This window comes from Doryrhamphus excisus, chromosome 7 (assembly GCF_030265055.1).
Source record: "Doryrhamphus excisus isolate RoL2022-K1 chromosome 7, RoL_Dexc_1.0, whole genome shotgun sequence".
Lineage (NCBI taxonomy): Eukaryota > Metazoa > Chordata > Actinopteri > Syngnathiformes > Syngnathidae > Doryrhamphus > Doryrhamphus excisus.
Genome location: NC_080472.1, coordinates 11,921,449 through 11,948,477, shown reverse-complemented (window position 1 = coordinate 11,948,477; position 27,029 = coordinate 11,921,449). Strand labels below are relative to the sequence as shown.

General features: G+C 44.1%; 2 protein-coding genes across 8 annotated transcripts in view; one reads left to right on the top strand and one right to left on the bottom strand.

The window, feature by feature from the left end:
* alms1 (ALMS1 centrosome and basal body associated protein) overlaps positions 1-27,029 on the top strand; it is a 61,488-nt gene that overhangs the window by 31,913 nt on the left and 2,546 nt on the right. For 2 of the 4 annotated variants that reach the window (XR_009130312.1, XM_058077506.1), the window contains exons 1-18: positions 13,975-14,257; positions 14,346-14,420; positions 15,390-15,539; positions 15,605-15,725; positions 17,244-18,606; positions 18,792-18,954; positions 19,250-19,888; positions 19,986-20,101; positions 22,625-23,480; positions 23,614-23,766; positions 23,910-24,062; positions 24,187-24,860; positions 24,933-25,014; positions 25,090-25,230; positions 25,354-25,574; positions 25,641-25,746; positions 25,831-25,879; positions 26,907-27,006. Coding sequence is in view for 3 of the 4 variants with exons in the window: in XM_058077506.1 (XP_057933489.1) it covers positions 15,431-15,539; positions 15,605-15,725; positions 17,244-18,606; positions 18,792-18,954; positions 19,250-19,888; positions 19,986-20,101; positions 22,625-23,480; positions 23,614-23,766; positions 23,910-24,062; positions 24,187-24,860; positions 24,933-25,014; positions 25,090-25,230; positions 25,354-25,574; positions 25,641-25,746; positions 25,831-25,879; positions 26,907-27,006 (5,046 nt within the window). In the remaining variant the exon portion in view is untranslated. Of the gene's footprint in view, positions 1-11,488; positions 11,607-13,968; positions 14,258-14,345; positions 14,421-15,389; positions 15,540-15,604; positions 15,726-17,243; positions 18,607-18,791; positions 18,955-19,249; positions 19,889-19,985; positions 20,102-22,624; positions 23,481-23,613; positions 23,767-23,909; positions 24,063-24,186; positions 24,861-24,932; positions 25,015-25,089; positions 25,235-25,353; positions 25,575-25,640; positions 25,747-25,830; positions 25,880-26,906; positions 27,007-27,029 lie in introns of those variants that run through there. The other 2 variants (XM_058077507.1, XM_058077508.1) reach the window with 2 other exon arrangements.
* Positions 1,191-12,290, bottom strand: si:dkey-33c12.4 (uncharacterized protein LOC560112 homolog). 4 transcript variants are annotated; one of them, XM_058077538.1, is made up of 18 exons: positions 12,121-12,262; positions 11,937-11,989; positions 9,281-9,353; positions 9,045-9,205; positions 8,879-8,962; positions 8,740-8,790; positions 8,492-8,668; positions 8,301-8,417; positions 7,422-7,479; positions 7,258-7,348; positions 7,049-7,190; positions 6,850-6,954; positions 6,071-6,179; positions 5,892-6,009; positions 5,740-5,814; positions 5,496-5,598; positions 4,099-4,205; positions 1,191-2,863 (listed from the first exon to the last, which is right to left on the bottom strand). In XM_058077538.1, exons 3-18 carry the CDS (start codon positions 9,336-9,338, stop codon positions 2,722-2,724), a joined length of 1,698 nt encoding a protein of 565 aa, XP_057933521.1. In that variant the 5' UTR covers positions 9,339-9,353; positions 11,937-11,989; positions 12,121-12,262; the 3' UTR covers positions 1,191-2,721. The 4 variants fall into 4 exon arrangements, with proteins under 4 accessions (XP_057933521.1, XP_057933519.1, XP_057933520.1 ...); XM_058077536.1 differs by having other exon boundaries at positions 1,192-2,863; positions 12,125-12,290; XM_058077537.1 differs by having other exon boundaries at positions 1,193-2,863; positions 9,045-9,208; positions 12,121-12,261.

Here is a 27,029-nt window from a genome sequence, read left to right as displayed (position 1 = left end):
ATTGATGGTGACATTTTTTGGCTGCTGGAGTTTCAGAAAATGAATTACGCTCGACGGAAGACAGCCCTTGCGCCGTGTGTGGAAAATACCCCGGGTGTCCATTCTCGGTTATATGTATGTGTGGGAACGAGCATCGGTTATTGGAAGCCAGCCACCTCCCGGCAACAATGCGAGGATTTACGAGGATTTCTGTGACCGCTCTCCATGCCGCTCCAGCATGGCACCTTCACTTATTTGTCCATGGCGAGGTGAAATACAGCCTGACGGGAGGATGTAATGTTATTTCATCCTCCCCATTAAACCACCCCAGTGTGCAAAGGAAAGCATTCCCAAGTCCCGACGTCAACAACAATATGCGCCTCGACAGGCTGTCTTTGTTTGCAAGCCTCTCACCTTCTGAATGACATATTGGCTGTTTGTCAATTGATCACGGCGCTGGCGAAAAAGCAAAATCAAGCCAAGCCGCTTGACGTTTGTGTGCATATCTGAGGGTTCCGTTTGTCAGCCAGGGCCCACAAAGGCGACTCGGTGCTATTATCCCAGCCGTCAGCCTACATGCATTCTTTGTGAGAACGTCAACAAGTATGCATGGTTGGTGCAGAACGTGTTCGATTCACAGAAAGCCGGAATAAATGAGCATTAAATGGGCCACAGCAGCGTTCTCTAGAATTAAACAGAAACTCTTTAATGCAGGGGTCTCAAACTCAATTTACCTGGGGGCCACTGGAGCTAGGGTCTGGGCAAGGCTGGGTTGCATCAGGTCCCCCCCCCCCACAAAAAAAACGCATTTATTAAAAACAAAAAAATATACAAACTTTTTCAGTGCTTTGGTTCCGATTTTCTACAATAAAAGCTCTGATAAAACATTCCACTGTTCTCAAATATCTTACTTTTTATTTTTCTGCACAAAATAAGATGAAAAATAAATGAACAAATCAAGAATAAAGAAAATCAATCAATCAGTAATAAATAAATATAATAATAATAATAATAAAACGGCAAATAATAAAAACTTAAGAAACCACATATAGTTGGTGGGTAGACAAATGATTTTTTTCAGATTAAAATGAACAAAGCATTATTAGAGCCCTGTAGACATGACAAAACACGACTATAGTCACATTTATACTCTTTTTATTTACAACATATTGCGCAACTGCAGGGTCTTGAGACACATGCTAACTCGCAAACTAGAGAGCTAGCGACCTAAATGGTAGCCTTCAAGTTATTTCCTTTCAACTTAAATAGCCAAAAACTTACCACTTCCACACAGATAGGGAGGATAACTATTAACAGTTATTTAACCTTTAACATGAACATTAATCAAATGTAATAATTTTTTCTGGGTACATGATACCATACAGCATCCATATCAAACTTGCGTGGGCTGCACTAACATTAAACTTTCATATCAAGGCGAGGGCCTCAAATTAGTGTCCTGTGGGGCACATTTGGCCCGCGGGCCGCATGTTTGAGACCCCTGCTTTAATGGGATCATCGGTTTCATCCACAGGCTCCAAACAGAGGATCATTCCAATCTTCTCATAGGACACAATGTGACGCTGTAAACAAGCCACTTGGCGTAAAATTATCCCTCCATCATCTTCTGCTGAAGTATGACGACTATACACAAGCGAACTGAAGCATATGGCTGTGACCAATGGACCCCCCGGGGGGGTTTGGGTTGACGCTTCATAATGGAAACACTGAAAAATGCATACTCACTGAATTACTTGGTGGAAACAAGGCTTTGGACTCATGAAGTGTAACACTGACAGTTTCTACCAGTTTGCTTTGGACACAAAGACCAAGCAACCCCACATTGTCCTTGGAAAGAGCCATCATGCATATGCATTGTACTGTATGGCAGAGGGGTCTTTTTAATCCGCAGGTGGTCCTCATCCAAAGGCGACAGCTGATTGCCAGAGACAATCTCTTATCCATTTCTCAGCGACGGACGCTCCGCGAGCAGCAGTGACAGTGAGAACAAAAGAGCAGACTTTCTCATTCATCTTGCCCTTTTGACCGTGATGCTGATGACGAGCAAAATGAAAGCAAAGCAATCAGTTCCCTAATTGGGTTTGCGCTATTCCGACGCGTCCAACGAGAGACTGTATTAGAAAGGAAGGTCAATATCTCAATGTGACAATTACCGTGTTCATTTCACATGCATAAGAGTGATAGTGGGGGGGCATTTTACTCTTTGACTTGCTGATCAAATATGAGCCAACAATGGGCCAGTTCTTTCATAAACAAACAGAAAATACAGAGTAGGTCAGAAAAATTCACAACTGAGCCCGCAGTTTGATGCTTTCTGCATTGTGATGCTTTTCCGGATAAAAAAAAAACAAACATTCAAGAAGGCAACATTCACACTTAAAACATAAAACCTGACCTTTACTCCCCCCCTGAAAATGCTTCTCTCTCCGAAAAGGAACAGGGACAGTGAAACGACATGGGCTGCTGCCCCCCAGTGGCAAACTGATCATCTACAGCACATTAAGTCAACTACAGTAGCAAACTCAGACAATTAACGAACATAAGGTGCTCTCATAAAATTCAACATTACTGGAGGATTAGATTGCTAATCCCACATATTCTGTGTGCAAAGAACCTCTTGACATCAATAGCATTCATGCAATATGCACAAAATCCAGTTCAGACACTAGTACTAGGGTACTCAAGTCCAGAACCCAGTGACATCACCACGGCGCTGATGACTCATGTCTGCATGTGTGTCGTTCCAAATCCACTGGTGACTCTGTCCTTGTCGATGCTCTCATGTTCGGGGACGTGTCTGAAGGTGCAGTCCTGCCGCTCGCATCCTGTGGTCCTCCAGAAAAAACACTCCCTCTTTGAACGGCTGGACGCCGACACCAGGACGTGAGAAAGATGTCATTATTTTGGACGAGGTAGACGAGTAGTGCAAGAGCTGTTATGGCCTGATCTGATTCAGACTCCAGGGCTCTACATTAAAAACAAAAATGACTTGCCCATGGGGAATCCTTAAGGTGAGAACTACTTGCCCCAACTTGCCCCATGTAAAATGAAAAGACTGCTACAATGATATCATTGCAATGGTGTCAATGGTATCAGCCCAGGCTGATGTTAAATTAGTTATCATTTACCAGTGTTTAATCTATTTAGCATCAATATATGCTGATAATTCATCAGATAATAGTACTGACGCTTTGTATTTGGAGGAATGTCTGAAAAATAGTGGAGATGTATGTTAACATGGCATGCCATACTACCTTACACATGGTAGTCGTAGTAAGCAGTGATATTTATAAGTTGTGCACCACAATGAAACATTATTGAATAGACACATTTGTGTACTAGTAAAGTGTTTTGAATCCAGAAAAAAATGCTCAATGGTCAAACAATAATTTGTGAAGCAAAGGTGATAAAAATCCACAGAGAAACGGATACGCTAGATTTTGTAGCTTGTGCAAAATCAGCACTTGGTATTGGATCTAATGGGTGGTGTTTCATTGTGACCACTTCAAATTGTCACAGCAATGTGATTCACTCACCTGTGCCATCATTTGATTTGCTGCCGCTAATAAAATACTTGTTTAGGAGGCACTGCTTCATCACTTTTTGCTGTTTCCTTCACAAGTTGTTGAAGAATTAGACCATGTTGGCAGGGACGCCATGATAGATGTTTTCCTAGTCAAACCATCGCTGATTGGTTGATCGCCAACAAGAACGGGTGTGGGTAAAACGTGGACCGCCGTCTAAATAAACGATTCTGATTGGTCCATTTCAAGATTTGCAAGGATTGGTTTGCAAATTCCCACCGGAATTACGCAGTCCGTGTTTTACCAACACCCAACAAGAACCGCTTTTAAAAAAAACTCTTGGCAGTATGGCATGCCAAAGTGCATTCCCGACGGGAATATCACTGATTGGATTTACTTGCCCCGGGCCATCGCTACATCGTTATTGTCGAGCCCTGGACTGAGGTGGCCTGGATGAGATGCCATGCTACGCTTTATGTTGTTCTCAAAACATTTCCATGTGCCCCCAGTCTGAGTTTTTGCTAGTGTCAACATTATTAGATTCAGGTGAGAGAAATGTGAGAGGCGCCCTGACCTGCAGTGAGGAGCTGGGTCACTGAGCTCGAGCGTGGACATTCTTGGTTCAGTGTTGGTCTTCATCGGGAATCGCACCACCAGAGTAGACCCGTGCAGCTTCATCCCCTGCAGAAGAAAACCTTCAGTGTGTGCAGAGCCTTCCCTTTTTTTTTAGAACACAAATCAGTACTTTTTGACATTCATTCATTTTCTACCGCTTTTTCCTCATCAGGGTCGCAGGGGGTGCTGGAGCCTATCCCAGCTGTCTTTGGGCGAGAGGCAGGGTACACCCTGGACTGGTGGCCAGCCAATCACAGGGCACATATAGACAAACAACCATTCACACTCACATTCATACCTATGGACAATTTGGAGTGGCTAATTAACCTAGCATGTTTTTGGAATGTGGGAGGAAACCGGAGTACCCGGAGAAAACCCACGCATGCACGGGGAGAACATGCAAACTCCACACAGAGATGGCCGAGGGTGGAATTGAACTCTGGTCTCCTAGCTGAGAGGTCTGCGCGCTAACCACTCGACTGTGACCGTGCTGCCCTCTCACAATAATAATAATAATTATTATTTTTTTTATTATATAATTATTATTATTAATTATTATTAATAATAATAATAGTTACTGTGGCACAGCGGTCAAGTGGTTATTATATTATTATATAATATAATTATTATTATACGATTAATAATTATTATTATTAATAGCATACTACTAATAATAATTATTATTATTATACTTATTAATAGTATACTAATAATAATTATTGCCTAATAATTATTATTATTATACTTATTAATAGTATACTATTACTAACAACAACTATTATTAGGCAAAATAATAATAATATAATTATTATTATTATTGTTATTATTATTAATAATATTATTATTATTATTATTATTATTATTATTATTATTATTATTATTATTAAGGGTTAAATTCCACCCTCGGCCATCTCTGTGTGGAGTTTGCATGTTCTCCCCGTGCATGCGTGGGTTTTCTCCGGGTACTCCGGTTTCCTCCCACATTCCAAAAACATGCTAGGTTAATTAGCCACTCCAAATTGTCCATAGGTATGAATGTGAGTGTGAATGGTTGTTTGTCTATATGTGCCCTGTGATTGGCTGGCCACCAGTCCAGGGTGGACCCCGAATCTCGCCCCAAGACAGCTGGGATAGGCTCCAGCACCCCCGCGACCCTCATGAGGAAAAAGCAGTAGAAAATGAATAATGATAATAATAATAATAATAACAAACTCCACACAGAGATGGCCGAGAGTGGAATTGAACCCTGGTCTCCTAGCTGTGAGGTCTGCGCGCTAACCACTAGACCGCCCCTACTTTTCGACAATGGGTCTTAAATTGAAATAAGTCTTGTTGATTACTGTTGTGCAAGCATACATGAAATCTCTGTATGGCTTCGACACAGTCCTCTTCCCTGGCGTAGTTCACAAAGGCGCTCTGTTGATCCAGCAGCATCTTCACCTTGTACACTGCCCCCACGCTGAGAAAAGAACCAATATCTACGTGAGTGGGTATTCTTTCACGGATGGCTACCATTACATCGTTTCAAGAAAGCTCTAATGTAATGTCGAACCAGTTTTAATCCAGACCTGATCCCCATTGCATTGAGGTAATGTTGTACCTGTTAAAGAGCTCGTAGAGCATGGCGTAGGTGACCGTCGGTGACAGACAGCCCACCCAAATCTGGAAAACCTCCCTTAGAGACAAGAGATTTTCAAACATTTCAGTAATTTTACAGGAAAAATTAAACTCCGGTTGACTAGGTTGACTTACCATTTTACGGACTTCTTTGTCAGAGGCTGAGTTTTCCATTTATTCCCCAACTCTTTGGCGTGCTGCGTTCTGGGCTTGCTTGCTTGTTGGACTATCCATTCTCCTTCCTCTGTCGCCTCTGAGCAGATTATACAAAGCTTAAACGTTGTTTAAAACACTGTGGCATGTTTGATTTTTACCTCCTGGAGGAGGGTGACTGGCCCCGTTGAACAGGGCGTCAACGGCAGCCTCTAAGGTGCTGTGGCTTTGTAAGGCCTCCATGCTCTCCTCCTGGGTGAAGCCCATTTCCTGCAACATGGCAGACACGCTCACACACTCAGTGTAGTCCAGGGGTCTCAAACACGCGGCTCGCAGGACACTAGTTTGAGGCCCCCGCCTTGATATGAAAGTTTAATGTTAGTGCGGCCCACGCAAGTTTGATATGGATGCTGTATGGTATCATGTACCCAGAAAAAATTATTACATTTGATTAATGTTCATGTTAAAGGTTAAATAACTGTTAATAGTTATCCTCCCTATCCGTGTGGAAGTGGTAAGTTTTTGGCTATTTAATTTTAAGGAAATAACTTGAAGGCTACCGTTTAGGTCGCTAGCTCTCTAGTTTGCGAGTTAGCATGTGTCTCAAGACCCTGCAGTTGCGCAATATGTTGTAAATAAATTCATAAATTCAATTTAAATATTTATTTTTCATCTTATTTTGTGTAGAAAAATAAAAATTAAGATATTTGAGAACATTGGAATGTTTTATCAGAGCTTTTATTGTAGAAAATTGGAACCAAAGAAGTTTTTTAAATATTTTTGTTATTAATAAATGCATTTTTTTTTTTTGAAAACCTGATGCGGCCCAGTCTCACCCAGACCCGAGCTCCAGTGGCCCCCAAGTAAATTGAGTTTGAGACCCCTGGTGTAGTCGTTATCGGCGACTTTAGCAATGAGGAGGAAGACGAGGAGGTCTTACCATGAGTTGCGAAATCTGCATCTGGTTCAGCTCCTGCATGGCCTCGCGACAAGACCCGTCCAGGTTCAACACCTCAGCGTAGACGAGCGAGGCTTGGTTGTACCTCTGCAGAGGTTTTCATAAACACAAACGCTACATCAGTACAAGATGTTTTGGTTGTGAGGTACTCTTGCATGGAAGAAACAAGGAGTTACAATACCTTGAGTCCACAGAGAGCTTTGGCCTTCCGAAACAGACCTTTGATCCACTTTGGTTCCATGAGGAGAGCGACTTCGGCGTCACTCAGAGCCTTGTCATACTGATGCATCTTCTCGTAGCAGAAGGAACGATTTCCAAACAACCTGCAAGGTAGAACATCTCCGCAGTCAGCGGTTTGGCTCGTCATGGTTCTTGGTCTTTAGGTCTTACTTTCGCTCCTTGGGGTTCAGCTTGATGGCCTCCGTGAAGCATCGGACCGCCATGGCGTGGCGTCCGGCGGCCGCCCAGTGAATGCCAAACTCTGCAAGGAGAAGCATTGTTGTTGTTGGTTGCTTTCATTCACATGTGAACGGTGACGTGAATATGGCAGGAACCTGCAAGCTTTGCACTTTTCTGGATGTAGTCGTCTGCAATGGGATCGGTTCTTTTCAGCTGAGAGGAGAGGAAAAGTGTTAGGATGCTTTTACAAAAGGACCAGATGGGATCACCGGAAAATGTATAAATGTATTTATTTGTCTGTTTAACTGATCTCACAATAATTCATTCATTTTCTACCACTTTTTTCTCACGAGGGTCACAGGGGTGCTGGAGCCTATCCCAGCTGTCTTGGGGCGAGAGGCGGGTACACCCTGGACTGGTGGCCAGCCAATCACAGGGCACATATAGACAAACAACCATTCACACTCACATTCATACCTATGGACAATTTGGAGTGGCTAATTAACCTAGCATGTTTTTGGAATGTGGGAGGAAACCGGAGTACCCGGAGAAAACCCACGCATGCACGGGGAGAACATGCAAACTCCACACGGAGATGGCCGAGGGTGAAATTGAACCCTGGTCTCCTAGCTGTGAGGTCTGCGCCCTAACCACTTGTCAAAATGTGTCAAAATTCCCAAATTAACAAGTAAAGTTTTCATTCATTTTCTACCCCTTATCCTCACGAGGGTCGGGGGGGGGTACTGGAGCCTATCCTTTGGGCGAGAGACGGGGTCCACCCTGGACTGGTGGCCAGCCAATCACAGGGCACATATAGACAAACAACCATTCACACTCACATTCATACCTATGGACCTATGTTTGCATGTTCTCCCCGTGCATGCGTGGGTTTTCTCCGGGTACTCCGGTTTCCTCCCACATTCCAAAAACATGCTAGGTTAATTAGCCACTCAAGGTCAAAAATATAACTTTAGTGCACTATTCAGCAGGACAGTCATTGAAGCAGATGAGGAAAATAACGGAAAACTTCCAACCTCTTTGTCTTCCTTCTTTGGAGAATGAGGAGTCTCCATTGGAGCGTCAGGTGTCTCCGTTGACTTTGATGAATTTTCATCTGAAACTACTTCACCTGAAATATCCAGATTGACTCCCTGTTGAGGACACCAGGAGGTGAAAACCAACACCACGCTGTAGATCCAGCAAGAACAACGCAATCCACACCAACCTCTTCCTCCTGCTGGGCTTCTTCATCAGCAGCCATCTCAGTAGCTTCTTCCTCCTGTTCATCGCTGCCGTCGTTCGTCAAGGTCACTTTGTTTTCCTTCTTGGCCTTGGGAAGAGATTCTTGAGCTTGTGCGCCAATTAGATGCATGGCCTCCTGAGGTTCATCTCCATCCGCCTCCTGAAGTAGACACAAAAAGGGAACAACATCCTCTTCTGCTGCCCTTGAAAAGCTCTTATAGGTGGACTTACAGCTGAAATATTCCTGCTCTCCTTTTCCAAGCGTTTCTTCTCCTTTTTGCGCTGTTGGCACAAAGAGAAGCGTTGGCAGGAGATTGTTGACAAAGTTCACAGTTTGTGTCATGGTTTAAAAAAAAAAAAAAAAACTGACCAGTTTCTTTCGTTTGTTCCTTTCGGTTTTACTCTGGTGTTGCTGCTGCTCTTCAGCTGCTTGTTTTGCATGTTTCTCCGCTTCCTGGAAGCAGTGAGCAGGACACGATGTGACCAATGTGGTAATACTATTAAAGAAGAGCAAGAGAAATGTGTTCATCGTCTACCTCATCAGTGAGTTGTCGTATTCGAGGATGGGGCTCTAAAGGATGTCGGCCAACACTGTGTAGATGTAACCGCTCCTCTTCATCCTCATCATAATCATCATCACTGTCAGAATTCATGTCACTGTCCAGGGTGGAGTCAAAGCTTCTGAAAAAATGTAAACCTGCTAAACAGACAAAGACAAACATCTCATCTCCACTTCCTGGGGCTATTCCATATATTGCTAAACTGGTCTTACCCATGAATCGAAAGGTCAAGGCGTCCAAGAAGGAAGCTGCAGATGGTCCACTTGTCATGTCAAACACGGAATTCTAAGATAGGAGTTAGTGTTAAACATTGTGCATTGCTTTAGCAATACAGTCATGTTCAGACTACGGCTTTAAAGGGTGAAGACAGTCCATCCCAGCTAGCGCCATTCTAGTGGCCAAAAAGTGTGAATAATTGATACGGCTATAAAAAAAATGTCTATTTTCTAACACATACCGCTCCTGGAATTAACATTTGCAATAAAACTGATTCTCTCCCCTTCTCTCTTCAATTTCCATTGTTCACTCGCTAAGTGGAGCTACATGCTGTCCGCTAAATAAGTATGGTAATGGTAATGGTTTAATTTCATTTGAACATGCATCAGATTACAATTGAATGCATCCCATAATCAGTTCCCAGTTCCACATGTCCAAAAGGAGTAGGAAGAAGCAAAGCTTATTAAATCCTACCCCTCCATCTGGTACTTTTACAATCAGTAACTGTTACATTTGTTCACTTCCTGCTTTCCATAATACAGTTTAAGGTTTTTTTTAAATTAATTATTATTATTTTTATTATATATATATATATATATATATATATATATATATATATATATATATATATATATATATATATATATATATATATAATTATAATATATTTTTTATTTATATTTTAATTTAATTTAATTTAATGTACCGAAGTACTCGGTGATATGAGCATCCAATGCCATAATGGGTACCATAGTAAGTGTCAATATAGTGATATATATAGCACATCATGACTGGTTCAAGACTCTTCATCCTTGTATTTAGCAAACATCAACTGCTTGTATTGTTTCTTGAATTGGCTCATCGTTGTGCATTGTTTGAGGTCCTTACTCAATACATCCCATAGTTTGATTCCACATACTGAAATGCTATGGCTAGCATAACGTAGTCCTAGCATAGAAGTGTTTCAAATGTACTTCTTCCCTGAGATCATATTTCTCCTCTCTTGTACAGAAGTATTGGATGAGTATTGGACGTTATGCATGATAAAGAAACACAAAGATAAAAATGTATAGTCAGCAGTCAGATATGTCAGAAAGAAAGGATTCCTGCCAGGAGTAAAAAGTGTTATTTTCTACATAGAAAAGGTGCCGACATCAGCAGGAACGGAACCTCTCAGCTGCTTTTATCACACACACAAGCAAAGAATGCGAGGGATAAGATATCTTGGGAAAACCTGGCACCGATGGTCTGAGGAAGGCAGCTATATGACTATCAAATCGAAATTATGTTGTTGGAACAGATCAAATGTTTGAAGACTTTTCAAAGTTTATAAGCCGTTTTGGGGCTCCAGGCTATTTTCTTGGCTCTTTCGATGGTAAAGGTTGACGACCCCTAGCCTGCTTTGCATGTTCTCTGTGTGTGTGCGCTCCGGTTTCCTCTCACATTCCAAAACCATGCACTTTAGGCTAATTGGTTACGGTAAATAGTCAAAAGTTGAATGGATAACTAACATTTTTTTAAAGCAGGAAACGGTGGTCTAAATTACATACATTTTGTAAACATTAAAAAAAGAGAAGGCTAAAAAAAATGATACTTTGGCTCAACTTTAAAAAATGACTGTAATTTGTTACACCTAAATGTATTAGTTTTTCTCAAATTAAATTCATGATGTGGTTGAAACCATAAATTTAGATTTACTGGAAATACATTTTTGACCTTAAGACAAAGAAAGAAACTGCATTCATACAAAGTAAAAATATAATTCATAAAGACTGCAAACAATTTTTATCCTTTGTTACAACTTAATTTTTCATTTTGGAAAAAACAAATTTTTACTATTACATATCAGTATAGATTTTATTTTGTTATAAAATAATTTAATTAATTTAATAAATTTCATAAATTAATTTAATTTACTGTAATTTGTTATATGCATTTTTATTGTTTTCTCAAATTAAATTTCTGATTCAGTACAAAGTATAATTTGAATTATACCTTCATCAGACAGACAGAATACGTTATTAATCCCTTTGGGATTCCCTCAAGGAAATCTCCACTGATCCACGTAAAGTCAATAAATAATAATAATAATAATAAAAGTAGATAAATAAATAAAGTGTAAAATAATATAAGATAAAATATAAAAATAGGATACTGTTACTACTGAGTGCACTTTTTTTTAACTTTCACTTTCGTTTTTACAGCAGTTCGTATGTGGACACTCTGGAACCGTGATGGCGGCACAAAAACGCCAATTGGCAATGGAATGAGGTCCCCTGGCTCGGGGGCCGCCATGAATTGGCCCCCCTTGAACTGTCCCAGGTGATTGACACACATTGAGACGTACTGGCCTCAAACACGACACAATTGTGAATTATACATTCCGTTGCCACAACTCCAATGTTCCCCCTTTTTTTTTAAACTTTTATTCCAATCAATCCTCTCCAGTACAGTCAGTGACAATCGTGACATATCCACTCATACACAGCAACCTGCCAGACATAAACTAGGGACAATTTTCCTTTTGAAATGAACACATTGACAGGTATGATTGGATTGATATGTCACTTTATAGAACAAATAGAAATACATTTGTACTTTGGTTCTAAATCCCAGTGCAGTGCTTTACAGAGTAAACGTGCAGATACTAACTTGGCTGCGAATAGCTGGTTGCTTCTCTCCATATGTGAGCCTGGGAGGGCGGCCTGAGGGGAAGACAGCCATAACCATGACGCGTCGTTTTCAGATAAAGTCACGGCGATGTCGGTTCGGTGCAGGCTTTTCGCAAGGAGCGCTGCCATTCCCGGCAAATGAAACTTAACAACTGGTGACTTACTTACTTTTGACAACACCTCTTCTTCGCGGCATGTTGCTGACGCTTGACTCTTATTCCCGCCGCCGTGCTTACTTTAATGGTTGTCCGTTTAACTGTGTGATTTTCTAATTGTCGGCCACTTTTTCCCCTTTTCCCTCCCTCTATTTGTAAGACACCCTCTCCACTGTATGCCCCCCGCCCCCTGCTCGTCTGCTGTCTTCTACGGCTTTTTCTAACTGCGCATTGTAACTAGTGAACAAGCTAATTAGCGCCATCTGTCGGAACAGCATCACAGACGAAATCACGTTTTTTTTTAAACAAATCAAAATCGTCCCAGCTTTTATGTAAACACACAAAATAATAAACGGTACTTATGTGGTTATATTTAGGTGAAATATCAAATTTGATTATCTTTTTAATAGACATTTACGAGACGTTTTTGCCAGACGTGTTATGGTCATCTTGACAGATGTCCCAGCGACCAAACACTGCGGTAACGGCTCCCAAACTAATAGTCGTTACATAGCAAATCGTACCTTTTCCCAACCGTGGCAACACAGATAAACATCTACAAAGCGGCTTTTATCAAAACGAGCCGTCATGAGTGTAGTTTGACCAAAATCGATCTCGATTAGAAGCCGAATCAGCATTCCAGGGACCGTGTAAAAATGTTTTATTCTTCTGATTGCTTCCGCCTAAAGGGGTTTCATCTTCACCAAGTAGGAGCAACAGCAAATCATTATGAGACGTTTGTGGGTCATACTGGTACTGACTCTACACTACTGTATCGAGCAACACCATAATAAGTGTGAGGTCTTATGTTGTTACTGTCTTTTTGTGACAAGTATTTGTCCCTTTTCACCCATAGCATGTTATGTGTTTTGATTTTTCTTTGCTGTTAATTGTTTTCCAGTGGTTAAGTCCCTGATGCTTGTGTTACAGGCCCCGCACCAAGTAACCCGGTCCCAGTGTTGGTGTTTATGGTGTCTGTCTGTCTGTCTGTCTGGGAGAACAGAACGAAGACATGTTGATAGTCTTCTTGTTTATGCAACAATATTTCTTACCTGCATTTAATAGGATGTGATGGAAAAATGATATTTCACATGTATAATGTAGGTTACACATTGTGTGAATGACTTTAAGGCCTTTTGTAGAGCTTCAACTTTTGTATCCGAGTACATCCTGCTGTCCCGTCAAGGACAGTGGGCACAGCAGGAGGCTATCTGTAACCTGGGACAGTTAGGAACCGTGTCTGGAGAGGTCATTCTTTGATCGATGTGCCCCCTTCGCGGGTCACGGGACATCAGGAGGTCCCACCAAATGGTTGACATCTCAGTCAGGAGCTTATCTCGCATGGGTGCCACAAACCATGCTAGAAGAATGGGTGTGTAGGCATGATGCATGATGGCGGCATCGTGGGGGGGTGACAAGAATTTTTCTTTTCTATTGTAATGTCATTCATTTGCATGCTATGGAGTGTAAGAGTGTAAGAGTGTAAGAGTGTAAGAGTGTAAGAGTGTAAGAGTGTGAGAGTGTGAGAGTGTGAGAGTGTGAGAGTGTGAGGCCACTCTTGGCCAGACACCTACAGACCACCATGCATACTGTGTGTTGTTTGACCTTTGGTGTGCAAAGGTCATAAAAACTGACAAACTTCTGTATTTATTTCAGGCATTCTCCATCCTATTTAGAGTGATGGAAAAAAGAAAAAATATATATATTATTTTTTTTAAATATATATATATATATTTAAAAATATATATAATAATATAAATATATATATATATTTACATTATTATTATTTTGATATATATTGATATATATTAAAAAAATATATATATATATTTTTTTTACCTATTGAAGGTACATGTTACTCTTACTATTCTCCACAATAATTATAAAGCACAATAATAAAAAGAACCACAATAGCAAAATAACCAATTACGTCATCTAGCGACTTCTTGTACAGCCTATAGCTACTCTTTTACTGAGGAGTTGGCAACATTGAATTAATGCAATAATACCGAAGAAGAAGAAAACCTTTGTAGACGGTCCCCGGCTTCTCATAGAGATCGATTTTAGTCCGACTGCACACAAGACGGCTCGGTTTGATAAAAGCTGGGTTGTAGCTGTTTGTCTGTGTTGCCACGGTTGGAAAGAGGTACGATTTGCTGTGTAACAATCATTCATTTGGGAGCTATTGAACTCGGAAGTTCGAATCTGTGAATATCTCTGTAACTTTACCGCAGTGTGGAGGAGCGCGCTGCTTGTGGCGGCAACATAAAGACAGCAAGAAGCATAACCGGAGTCTTGTTCTGCAAAAGGTAACTTCTGCAGCTATATAAGCCACCTTACTCGTCGATGGTGCACGGTTGGTCATCTTTGTTCCTGTAACACAACAAGGAGCTAGCAACAAACGCGGCGAGCTTATGCTAGGTTGCGAACGGCGAAGCTAACTTAGCTTCGTTCCAGCCTAGCATCCGTTAGCATCTGTCTGACATCAAGTTTATGCCCCACGTAATAAAGATAAAATGTACTACACGCCGTGGAAACTTTGGGGCACTTTTTAATGTTATGTTTTAGTATGCTACTTAGCATTAGCAACCTGTTGCTGTAAGCTAACCGCTAAGCTTGTCAGATTGTTTTGACAGCCGAAGGGTTTGCCTTTTGCTTTTGTCTGGAACATATCTCACAAACAAACCACTTCGTAAACGGTGGGCCGTGATGTTTTAAGCGTTTGGAATGATAAAGTAGCTAAATATCGTACCACTAGTCATGTTGGTTTATAAATACCAACATTATGATGCAGAGAGTGCATTTGTCCACCGGTTCAAACACAAACATTCTACAGCCGTCTGACAAAAGCGGAAGCTTCAAACACAACAGGACTGTTTCATTGCCAGATGGAGAGTGCATGTTATTTATTTTCGGTTGTAATATTGTAAGCTATTAGCTGTTATTTTGAAGGCCGGAAGTGTGTGTGTTTAGGTAGCTTGTTCGAAATTTGTGAAGAGACGAGCGACGAAAACACACTTCCGGTCTTCAAAAATAACAGCACATCCTGTGAGGGGGTACCAAAGTAAGGGCGTCACATAAATAGCTTACAATATTTTAATGTGATTGGATTTTAATCGGCTGCAGAGGGCAGAAGTAATATATTGCACACTGTAGGTGGCACTAATACTAAGGAGAGAATTAAACCGGCATTGCAACGACTGCCTGGACACGTAGACTAGCCCTGCCTCAGGTTTCATCTGTGTTTCTTATACATTTGCAACTGTGTCTTTGCCAAGAAACCAACTTGGAGTTTTCTGAGCTGACAAAAGATGGAGACATGAGTCAGTCTTGTGGCCCAACCCAAGTGGACAAAGTGGGGAGTCTACCACCTGTCCGTCACATGAATGTCAAACAGTCCAGTGCAAGAGGACATCATTCACACCTAGGTAGGACACTTTTAAATCCATACCGGAACGTTGCGTGTGATTGTTTCTGTCTTCTGTGTGATTAGAGTTCCAGGACAGCAATTTGTCTCCGAGTCTTCCCTTGCTGCCAGCTAACCCTGCAGGAGAAGCCAATGCCACTCAATATTCCCTATTACACAAAAGCGACATGGAATTTCTTCCTTTAAGGTAAAAGTCTGCGTTTTCAGTCATTATTTTTTTTCCATTACTATATCGTATATACAAACATGTACTCTTATGTCATGTAGGGCTGTCAAAAATAACACAGTGACAGCAGTAGCTCAATTATTTAATTACCTTAACATTTTTAACATTGGGCTGCACGGTCATCGAGTGGTTAGTGCACAGACCTCACAGCTAGGAGACCAGGGTTCAATTCCACCCTCGGCCATCTCTGTGTGGAGTTTGCATGTTCTCCCTGTGCATGCGTGGGTTTTCTCCAGGTACTCCGGTTTCCTCCCACATTCCAAAAACATGCTAGGTTCATTGGCGACTCCAAATTGTCCATAGGTATGAATGTGAGTGTGAATGGTTGTTTGTTTATATGTGCCCTGTGATTGGCTGGCGAACAGTCCAGGGTGAACCCCGCCTCTCGCCCAAAGACAGCTGGGATAGGCTCCAGCACCCGCCGCAACCTTCGTGAGGAAACGCGGTAGAAAATGAATGAATGAATTTTTAACATCATTAACATGTGCGTCATGACAAGCCACGCCTCTTTGTTATGATGGCATAGCTTTATTCTGACCTGAACTCACCAACATCAGTGCAGTTTCAACACTATATACATATGTATCTCCAACTCACAAACACTTATCTCCATTTGTCCTCGAAACAACAATTCCTCATTCGTGCGAGGTGCATTCAAGGACACTCTGAACTGCAAATATCTAAACAACATCTTTATTATGCATGTGTGTGGTATAAATAAAAAGAAAAATAAGGAAACATAAAAGGTGGGTATTGTTATCACTAACAGTCATTCACTCTTGATGTAAAACATAATCATTACACTTAGTGGTTTATATAATGCACACAAATCAGAATACTTTCTTCATGTCAGCCCGGGACATAACAAGCACTTTTTGCATGATGATGCCATCAATTGCACCGTCTTATATGATATAATATAATATAATATAATATAATATAGCATAGCATAGCATAGCGCAGCGCAGACCTCACAGCTAGGAGACCAGGGTTCAATCCCACCCTCGACATGCATGGGTTTTCTCCGGGTACTCCGGTTTCCTCCCACATTCCAAAAACATGCTAGGTTAATTAGCCACTCCAAATTGTCCAGAGGTATGAATGTGAGTGTGAATGGTTGTTTGTCTATATGTGCCCTGTGATTGGCTGGCCACCAGTCCAGGGTGTATCCCGCCTCTCGCCCAAAGACAGCTGGGATAGGCTCCAGCACCCCCGCGACCCTCGTGAGGAAAAAGCGGTTGAAAATGAATGAATGAATAATATAATATAATATATGATATGATATATAATATAATCAAAAGGTGAATTCAACTTAAATGACATGGAGTGTTTGAACGCAACCTCTCATTGCTCATGCTCATATTTCTGTTTATAAAATACATACATGTCTCAGACATCTTTGCACACGGTGATTAATCATGATTAGTTCATTTCAAAAGCGTGAATAGTGCGATTAAAAAATGTGTTATGATTTGGTAGAGTGTTCCCAGACTTTTTCATGGCATCGGAGAGGACAGGCGTTCCACCAGTGGAGGACACCACGCATGAGTCCAATGAAGCCTCTTTGTCTCAGCACCCTTTGGCCCAGGAGACCTTGGCCTCGGAGAGCGGATCCGGCGGCTGCTGTTCGCCTTTGCAGCTCATTTTAACTTCAGAGGACAACGCAGCAGAAGAGAAAGCAAAAGCAGACGCTGTCGATGGCAGCCAGTTGGAGAGATCCACCCCTTCAGGGCACCGCAGCATTGACGCCAGCGGTGTTACAAGGGGGCGTCCTCCAGGTGAAGCCGCCGAGCTGAGTCACATCACCTCGGGGTCTCGCAGCACGCAGCCGGACATGGTCAGCGAGATGTTGTTCAGAGAGCTGCTGTCCCAAAGCGAGGGGGGGAGCAGCCATATTCCCAGCTCTACCCCGCAAGAATCGGAAGCGGTCACATCGTATGCACCAGAGACGTCTGACAGCGGGACAAACGCGAGCAGAACTGATCAGGAGAGTGCCCCCCCTTCAACAAGCATGGAGCCAAGCCTGTGGTGCTCAGGCAACCAGACGGGTGTGGAAGGGTTCCATATGGCTTTCTTGCCGCAGTCTCAGTCCACACCAGGGGCTCTGAAGGTCCCGTTCAAGTCCAGCGCCAAGCTCAAGTCAGGGAGACTCTCGGTGATCCGGTCCAGTGATGAGCGCTCATGTCGGTCCACGTCTCCACCGCCAGCTTCCACAGAGCCCCAGGCAGACCAGCGCCTTGATCCCACGACCTCGGCCAGAGTCCAGTCTCTTCCAAGTCTCAACTACTTACAGAAAGTGGATGCTTGGAGGGAAAGTCAGAGCTCAAGCAAGACGCCGTTGTTCGATACCCTGGCTCTGCAGGGTTTCTCTGGCATGTCGCCCAAAAAGAAAGCCTACGACGCCGTGTCAGGCAGGCTGAACCACATCCTGACTGAGAGGGCCAAAGGTTTACCGCCACCACACGTTGCAGAGAACAGCTCTGTGGATCCAAACAAGGGGGGGCGGATGGATGAAAACAAGGAAAATCCCACAGCTCAAGTGTCTGCTTCCTCCTGCCTCAGCACGGCGGTCACGACAGACCAGAAAGATGAAGGGGGGGCGTGCCAGCGTCAGAGCCCACCACCAGTCCACATGAGCCTCTTCAGCGACGTATCACTGGATTCCGACCTGCTCACAAATTCCCAGCGGAGCAACAATAACGGCGAGATGAAGTTGGGTGCATCGCTTGGAGCTGCTTCTTCTCTTGTCAGCTTAGAGGCGGATAACCACGCCCCCTGCTGGTCCTCCAAGCCAACTACGCCACCCAAACCTGCAGAGCTGAACATCGAAGACCGAATTCCGGTAAAAACATAAAGCACATATTTTTTGTTTTAATTAATTGACTGTTACTTTCTACACAAAGCACATTACATTTTTATTTAATATTTTTTTATTAGGTTCTATATTAAAAGTATATCAAACATCAAAGATTTTGAAAGAAACATCAAAGTGCCTGAGAGAAGAAACTCTGCTTGGTTGTTTTGCAGTTATATCTCCACAACCTTGGAATCAATCAGTCCCCCTCCACAATCTTGACCGCCTTTGTGCCGAGAGGACCAATCAGGGAGCCCGAATTCTCTCCTACAGATCTTAGCACCATCAAAGATTCCATCGGAGGGATGCCAACAAAGAGTATCCAGCCGTCTGAAGGTAAAGAAGCGGCGGAGACGCTTTAGCGTGCTACTGAACGTCAAGGTGTTAGTCCTGTCACCATGATGGGAAAATCCATCCTTTGATTTGCGTGGAACTAACCGCTTCAAATGCAAAGATGACTTTCATCCCGTATAAGTGGGACTTACCGTCTTATTTGATCCGGAATTTGCATAATAAAGATGAAAACACAGTTTTGCATGCTGCTTGAGACGCCGTCTTTAATGTTACATTCATGGTGGACTCAAATCAAGACCATACAGATACATATAATGTTGCACCTCTATAATTTCAGTTGGCAGCCCTTCTAAAGGAGAGCACTCGTCATCCTGCGACACCCTCCAACAAGCATACCACCCCCACCCCGATAAAGGCTGCGCCACCACACCTCAGTCCAGCCAGAACCGCAACTTGGACTCTCCATCGCCAGCAAGTTGCAGCATCGAGCAAAGCCAGGAAGAACCTCAGAGGTCCGAGAGCTCAGGTCCCCGAGCTCGCTCCTCAGAGAAACCAAGAGAAGGTTCTGTCCTTCAGGTCCTTCAGGAGAGAGTGACATCATCCGCAAAGCTCACCATTTCTCCAGCTGGTGTCAGGATTACACCCAGCAATATTCCCCAGCCGAGCCGGCGGGCCGAGCCAGAAGGCTGCAGCGCCGCTCCCCCCGACAGCACCGCCCCTCTGCCGCCACTAATGGTCCCCCCAGCCATGAACCCCAAAGAGCCCACCTCACCAGCAGACATGCCAGAAAAGGAGCAATCTACGCCGGGCGATCCGGGACTGAGGAACTTCTCACCACCCATCCCAGAGGACTCAGATCAGGCGATGATGAGTGACGGCAGCAGTCAGAGGTCGCTGACGGTCAGGGTGGCCAAACTGTTGCAAAGTGACTCCCCGGCAGGCAGCGTCACTGACCAGGACGACCACAAACACCGACGTGAGTCTTCTTCTATTTCTTCTATTTCCCATCCATGGAGCCTAGTGACGTTGGATGGCGAGCAAAGATGACAATCGATGCTTACCGTACCTTGCAGGGAGGTTCCTGCTCAAGATGTCGGGAGGCCAGTTTGACTTGCTGCAGTTGGACCAACAAGATCGTCAGCGAATTGACGACATTAAAGCGGAGATGCTGGCAAACCGGTTTGTGACGGTGAGGACATGACGCCATGTTGGTTGCATGTGCGCAGTCGCCATCACACAGATGGCTTATAGAGAATATTTAAAGGGGGCCTCTTGAGGTATGCATATACATATACCGTATTTTCTGGACTAAAAGTCGCTCTGGAGCATAAGTCGCACAAGGCCAAAAATGCATAATTCGGTAGAAAAAAACATACATAAGTCACATTTTTATGACCAAAACAAACATTACATCCTCTTGGAAGGCAAGTTGTAACAATAAAAGAATAGAGAACAGGCTGAATAGGTGTAAGATATGCTAACACAATGCTTATTCAGCTACACAAAAAATAAACATGTGTCCAGTGTTTATGGAACATGAACACTTTTTTCATTTATAAGTCGCTCTGGAGTATAAGTTGCATTTTTTGTGGGGACCATATTTTCTGGACTATAAGTCGCTCCGGAGTATAAGTCGCACAAAGCCAAAAATGCATAATTAGGTAGAAAAAAACATACATAAGTCGCACTGGAGTATAAGTTGCATTTTTTGCAGGTAATTTATTTTATGACCAAAACAGACATTACGTCCTCTTGGAAGGCAAGTTGTAACAATAAAAGAATAGAGAACAGGCTGAATAGGTGTAAGATATGCTAACACAATGCTTATTCAGCTACACAAAAAATAAACATAAACACAAAAGGTGTCCAGTGTTTATGGAACATAAACACTTTTTTCATTTATAAGTCGCTCTGGAGTATAAGTCACATTTTATGCGGGGACCATATTTTCTGGACTATAAGTCGCTCCGGAGTATAAGTCGCACAAGGCCAAAAATGCATAATTAGGTAGAAAAAAACATACATAAGACGCACTGGAGTATAAGACCAAAATGATTTATTTTAACTACTTGACCAAAACAGACATTACGTCCTCTTGGAAGGCAAGTTGTAACAATAAAAGAATAGAGAACAGGCTGAATAGGTGTAAGATATGCTAACACAACACAACTAAAGCTAACACATAACTTAAAACTGTCATTTCCAGGTGCCCGCAAGGAATGCTGGGTAGTCCAGCAGTAACAACAATATGAACTATGAACGTGTCCAGTGTTTATGGAACATAAACAGTTTTTTTCCATTTATAAGTCGCAGGAACAGCCAACCTATGAAAAAAAGTGCGACTTATATAGTCCGTGAAAATACGGTATATGAAGAGCTTGCAACCAAAAGGCGCTAAATCCAATTTTCACTAAGTTGCATGTTTTTCATGAGTTTAATAGACCTCTGTCATGTGTATCCAAATCACATATTTTGGTCTTGAAATCATTTTTAAAAATATGAAAAAAAGTGATACGAAATTTATGCTTTCAACCAAAAGGCGCTATTTCCATTTCAGATTTCAACCAAAAGGAGCTAAATCCCTTTCTTTATTCTTTATTCTGATTGGCCCAAGTTTCCCACCTATTGATAATCTGACCAATCAGAGAGAAGAATACAATTGGCACTGCACATATACAGAAAGCCAGTATCAGTGCGCATCCTGTTTTGTTTGTGTACATTAAGTACACGTATGATAGTTACAGTATGTTATGCAATTCAGGAGAACACAAATTGTGTTTTTACAGTATTCTGTAACATGGAAGTTTTTTTTACGCCATAAAAGGCATGTCTCTACCTTGACACCTCCAACTTTCATGAGAAACATTATTTTACTTGTACTAGAAAACATACAATGTAAAGAGTTTGTAATGAGATGATTTTTGTCACTGTCACCTTCATGGTGCAGTCAAATATGAGCACTGCTTTTAATCAAATTTTTATTAATTTAATTAATAATAATTATTTTGTATTGTATGTTGAGAATGGCTTCTGTGTTGTAATTATTTTATTAGCATAGCACATTAAAGCACCTTACATTCTTTTACAACAATGCCATTGAAGAAGTTAAAGGTGACTTCAAATTTATTTCAGCCAAAAGGCGCTAAATCCGAAAAAAAATTAATAAAAAAAAATATAAAATACATGGTGTGTGCAGGATTTTTATAGCATGCATTTTTATGACCTATATTGATAGCTCTTTCATTTGCAATATAGACTTGATGATATAGATTGATATGTGCGTAGTTAAAAATCATTGATTTTCTCGAAATCAGTCAAAATGGATTTAGCGCCTTTTGGTTGCAAGCTCTTCATATACTTGTATGCACACATGATAACCTGCAAGGAAAGCATTCTAGAACTTCCAGACTCTTCTAGCTCTCTCAAGAATCCAATCTTGGATTTGCCGCCTCCCTCCCAAACGGCCTGTGTAATTTACCCCATCGTAAGGATTTAAGATGACATGTTGTTTGGCGCCAAAGTTATTTAAAAATCCAATCTTATTCTTGTGACTAATATGAAAGTAACTTTATGCTAATCTTTAGGCCTGCTGTGGTCTGCCGTCACATTGAAGGTACCTTTGTGTGTGTGCTGAAGCATGTTTGGGCTTTGCAGTGCAGCCGACCACATGGTTCCATCCTCACGCTGACCTTATGACCCCTGCCCCCCCCAGAGCGAGAGCAGCACAGACACGGACACCACCCCGGCATCCAGCGTGGCAGCCGCGGCGGCGCAGCATCTGCCAGATCTGACCAGGGCATGGACCCCTGTCCTTCCGGAACCCGAGCGTGTGGACCTGGAGGCCCGCGTACAGGAGATCGCCGCAAGAGAAGGCGTGTGCCTCGCCCGGACAAACGTCCAGGCCCACACGTCCATCAACATCTCGGCCCGCAAGCGCTCCGCCTCGCCTCCGCCGCCGGATCCCCTCCTCCTGGCCGAGCTCGCCACAGGAAGTACAGACCATCACGTCAGCAACAGGAAGTCGGCGAGTGAAAGCGGCGTGTTGGAACCAAGCAGTCGCCCCCCCAGCAACGTCTCACACCAGAGATGGGACCCTCCCCCACCCTCACTCTCAGAGCTCCAAGATGGCGGTGAGGAGTCGTCCCTCCAGGACATCTCTGTGCCCCGCCGCGGCACTGAAGACACCACCATCCCGTACAGCCTTGAACCGTCTGTCCAACCCGGGTACATCTCACACGTTCATCTCACCATCTCCCCTAAAACCGTAGCACCTGCCCCCCTCCACAACCCCCACCTCTCAGCTGAGCCCACCCAAGATAGGTTCGTCCCCCTGAAACGTTCCTCACCAGTCAGCAGCACGGACGAAGGCGTCGGCTTGTCCAGCCCACCCGAGTGGAACGAAAAGAAAGGACCAATAGGGCGGGGGCCCGCGGCATCTGAGACCTCTGTCCCACTCAAACCCCCCTCAGAACCTCCTCGGGGAGCCACGCCATCTGCTCAGCCTCCCGAGATCTTCACTGTGCCGCACGGCAACATGAGCAGCAGGAGCCTGACGCCAGAAACGCCAGGTAGGATGTTAGCCATGAGGCACTTTTGTTCTTGCATTTTCATTGGATAACGAGAACGTGTGTCCGTATTTTCCACAATCTTATGACTTCGCCTGATGGACAAAGGAAATATTGCTTCCATTTTTTGTGTCAGTTCGGGATGGCTGTGCTAGCCGTGCTAGCCGTGCGGCGCCGCCCGTCCTGCAGCCTTACAAGCCTCGCGGCGCAGAGGAGGTCTTCTACATGCCTCGAGTTGAAGCCACCAACATGGCCTCTTCCTCCAGCACCATGGAGAGCTCCCACACAGGTAAGCTTCACCCCCCACCCACCCCCCACCCCAGTGAATCTTTAATGAACCCGCAGGCTGTGATCATGTTTCCAGCTTCAAGCAGCTGCTGCTCTGTAACGTACACCAACCCCCCCCCCAACCCCCCCGTGTCTCCTCTCCAGGTTCTGACGACGCCATCCCCCCGCCATTCAGCAGCGAGGTTCTGGGCCACGAGGACCCGGGTCTGGACCGTGGCGTGGCCATCAAACATGCTGAGGGCATCTACAGCAAGAGGCAGCACACGTCTACTCTGAGGACACCTGAGGAGCACCGAGGTGATGCGGGCGCCAAACCTGATACACACTACGTCCAGCCGCCCGCCCCCTTTTCCGAGTTTGCTAACCAGCTGGCGCTCCAAGGAAAAACGTTCCAGTTTACGGTGTTATGTGTCTCCTGTAGGTGGCGCCGTGACAGGACGTAAAAGATCACCTTGGGTTTCTTTGACCCAGCAAGAAGCCTCCAAGATGGACCCAGTCCAGGTGGGGCCAGGGAGTACACGAGACATGGACCTGTATCCTCAGAGCGGCATTGGACGTGTGGACCCGCCTTGGCCTGTGATCACAGACCGGGAGGCGTGGATCCTGGAGCAGCTCCAGCGCCTGTCTGACCACATCCTGGACTCTAGGGGCGCCAGTGAGCGACCTGCGAGGGCTCCTTACGACGCAGAGGCACCAAAGGGGGGCGGAGGAAGAGGACAGCGTCGAGGAGGAAAGTACAGAGAAACGGAGCGAAGCATCGTCACCACTTCAAAAAGTCCTCCTCCTCCTCCTCGCCAGGCGTGGCCATTTCACCCAGAGGAGCTTGGCCACGCCCCCTTCACCTCCACATCGTTCCCGCAGAGTCGTCACCTCTGTCCAGCAGACAGAGACGAGTCCACCACCTCCACGTCGAGGTCCACGTCCACTGTGGACACGGCCCGGCTCATCAGAGCCTTCGGCATCCACCGAGTCCAACCCCTGAAAAGGCCCTCAGGCCTCCAAAAACTGTACGGCAGCATCAGCAAGCAGAGGGGCGAGTGGGAGGGGCGTGGCTTCCATTCACAGGCCGAGACCACCGGCACCGAAGAATCCAACGTAAGTTGTCTCCGCACGCCACGCTTCCTGTTTGTCACTTCCTGTTGTGTAAAGTCACCTTGTGGGTCAAAGGTCACAGCCGAGTCATCCTCCTCCAGCTATGTCAGAACCTCCAAGATGGCCGCCAAGGTGGTCAGCAGAGGAGTCCAAGCAGGTGAGTGTTCGTGTGAAGGCTCTGAGACTTAAAAAAAAAAATTTGTGTGATGTTTTTCATTTGTGTTGCGTTCAGGTGATTTGGAGATCGTCAGCAACGCCACGCGCCTGCACACCAGAGACGTGGGAACTATGTTCCCTTCACCGGGCCGACCTGCGAGGAGTCAGCTGTCCTCGCAGAAGCAAAGGAAGAGTTGCGTGCTGCCTAAACCCAAATGTACGTGCATAGCTGTGATTGGCTGGCGTACAGGATGGGCTGGGATAGGCTCCAGCTCAGCCTTGAATCCTATATTTTATTATCTTGTTGTGACTGAATAGTTGAACGTCACGTTACTTTCAGCCGTGTCCTGGTTCATTCCCGTGGACGACCTCGGCGCCGAGGCCAGGAAGGAGAACTGTCCCGAGGAGGACGAGGAGGCGGTCCCCGGACCGAGCACGGTGTGGTACGACGCTTACAGGAGAAGCGAGCTGTGGAGGGAACCTCTGCGTCCCAGACAAGAACACCAGCAGACCGCCTCTCCGCCCCCTGGACTAAAAACCACTGCTGTCACGTCCCTGCAGGTGAGCCTTTGGTGGTCTGCTGTGTCCAAGACTTTGTTGTTTATTTTTGTGTGGCGCCACCTGCAGGAGGCTCTGGCTGCACATCGGCCTGATTTCATCTGCCGCTCCAGGCAGCGCCTGCACATCCTGACGCTGCACGCCGAGGAGAGGAAGATGACTGGACGACCGGGAGGTGTGGCCACGCCCCCCAAAAAACTAACTCGCCTTTCTTTTTGTGGTAGGGTGTGAGTGATCTTTGCATTTTGTGTGCTTGCAGTACTCATGAGGGCTGTTCCCTGGAAGGAGATGATGCAGCGCACCAAACGGTAGGATTGGTATCATTACAGCATTACAGTGGTCCCTCGTTTAGCACAGAACTTAGGTTCCAGAAATGACCTGCTGTAGCAGGGGTCACAAACACGCGGCCCGCAGGCCAAATGTGGCCCGCAGGACACTAGTTTGAGGCCCCCGCCTTGATATGAAAGTTTAATGTTAGTGCGGCCCGTGCAAGTTTGATATGGATGCTGTATGGTATCATGTACCCAGAAAAAATTATTACATTTGATTCATGTTCATGTTAAAGGTTAAATAACTGTTAATAGTTATCCTCCCTATCCGTGTGGAAGTGGTACGTTTTTGGCTATTTAAGTTTAAAGGAAATAACTTGAAGGCCACCGTTTAGGTCGCTAGCTCTCTAGTTTGCGAGTTAGCATGTGTCTCAAGACCCTGCAGTTGCGCAATATGTTGTAAATAAAAAGAGTATAAATGTGACTATAGTCGTGTTTTGTCATGTCTACAGGGCTCTAATAATGCTTTGTTCATTTTAATCTGAAAAGAATCATTTGTCTACCCACCAACTATATGTGCTTTCTTAACTTTTTATTATTTGCCCTTTTATTATTATTATTATATTTATTTATTACTGATTGATTGATTTTCTTTATTCTTGATTTGTTTATTTATTTTTCATCTTATTTTGTGTAGAAAAATCAAAATTAAGATATTTGAGAACAGTGGAATGTTTTATCAGAGCTTTTCTTGTAGAAAATCGAAACCAAAGCAAAGTTTATTCATTTTTCTATTTTTAATAAATGCATTTTTTTTTTTTGGAAAACCTGATGCAGCCCAGCCTCATCCAGACCCTAGCTCCAGTGGCCCCCAAGTAGATTGAGTTTGAGACCCCTGTGCTATAGGCAAAAGTTGCTTTATTTTTTTTCCCATGTATTATTCTATGTAAAACCCCTCACCATGCACTTTTCCTGACTGCCTCTTCATCCTGGCACCACTCCGCTGTAGCGTTTTTGCATCCTTGTTGAAACTTATTGCTGCCTTGAATATTCTGTCGCTGTCCAGAATGTACGACACTCTTCCTGAGGTGCAAAACAAGCGTGCAGCAGAGAGACGGAAAGCACAATCACGAACGAACCGACTGAATGTGCAGCTCTACAACAAGGTAATGACCACGCACACCTGCTG